This window comes from Mesitornis unicolor, unplaced genomic scaffold (genome assembly GCF_000695765.1).
Source record: "Mesitornis unicolor isolate BGI_N332 unplaced genomic scaffold, ASM69576v1 scaffold10541, whole genome shotgun sequence".
In the NCBI taxonomy this organism is placed as follows: Eukaryota; Metazoa; Chordata; class Aves; order Mesitornithiformes; family Mesitornithidae; genus Mesitornis; species Mesitornis unicolor.
Window position 1 is genome coordinate 3809 of NW_010161688.1, and position 1179 is coordinate 4987.

General features: G+C 33.7%; 1 protein-coding gene across 1 annotated transcript in view; it reads right to left on the bottom strand.

Moving 5' to 3' along the window:
* Positions 1 to 721: 721 nt before the first annotated feature.
* Positions 722 to 1179, bottom strand: part of LOC104547623 (serine/threonine-protein kinase ULK4-like) — a gene marked incomplete at its 3' end in the record, with an annotated part of 59428 nt that continues 58970 nt past the window's right edge. Inside the window, exon 20 of the mRNA XM_010193406.1 lies at positions 722 to 904. Coding sequence (XP_010191708.1) covers positions 722 to 904 — 183 coding nt within the window. The remainder of the gene's footprint in view (positions 905 to 1179) is intronic.

The window sequence follows — 1179 nt, forward strand, 5'->3', positions numbered from 1 at the left end:
ATGAAAACATGAGCTAGAGTTCCTATTTCCTTTGTGATTTTTAACCTTTTCGAGCAGGGGCGGATTGCTTTTGTTTATGAGTTGTGCAGACTTACTACCAAAAAAATAAACACTATTTCTCTAAACATAGAATAATTTGGTGATCAAAACAGAAAGCTTTTAATCATCGCTTCCAAAAATTATATTAGACATAAATCAGAACCAGTAGTTTTATTCAGGGACACTAAAAAGAAAAGCCTAAGTTATTAAAATGCTAATTTCTGCAAGACATTTCACTTACAAATTTGCCTAAGGTCCTTTGAGGAGAGCATAAAGTATAGCTTTAGATTCAATCAGGACATTCATTATTTTCTCTTTGAAATGTCTAAGAGAGCTATGTCAAACAGTTGTCCTTATGCATTCCGTATTGTTTTTCCTTAGGCCTATTATCAATTATGATCAGGCTAGAATTTTCTGATTGGATTCTAGCTGCAGTAGCAATTTATATACTCATTAGTACCAGCTCTTGAAGATCTGTGAGAGAGCAAGAAAAACTATACACCTCATTATTTAGATTTTAAGCAAGTAAAAATAAAAAATAAACACATGCCTTATTTCCTGCTATTGAGATACATGTCACTGAGTTAAACACTTTGAAAATACAAGAACATTACTGGAGGCAACCTTAACTTTCTATCAGTGAAATTTCATGCCAGTGAATAATATTAATCTGAAATCAAACCTTTTCTTGAATCATCCTCTGTAGCTGAATCCCACACGACAACATTGCTGAAAACATGGTGAGCATGTACTGCTGAATTTTGCATATTCCATTTGCCAGGCAATTTAGTACAGCTGTTAATCCCACTTTTTCAATGACACTCTGGAATGCACTGGGTGAGTAACGAGTAATTCTGCATAAAGCCTACAAGAGTGAAAAAAAACCCCACATTGTTATTTAATGGGATTACTATCTCAAGAAAAATAATAGTGAATAAGAACAGGCAGTGACTTTTCCAACAGTTTAGGAATACAGGGAATTCATAAAGTTTCATTAATAAAACAAATATTAGGGGAAAAGGCTACTTATTCCTAGAATCCTGTAACTCTTCTAAATGTATTGCTATAAACTCCATGCAGCTGAACTGCATTATTTGGTACACCAGCATCAACATCAAACAGAGTTACATTACTCTTTCC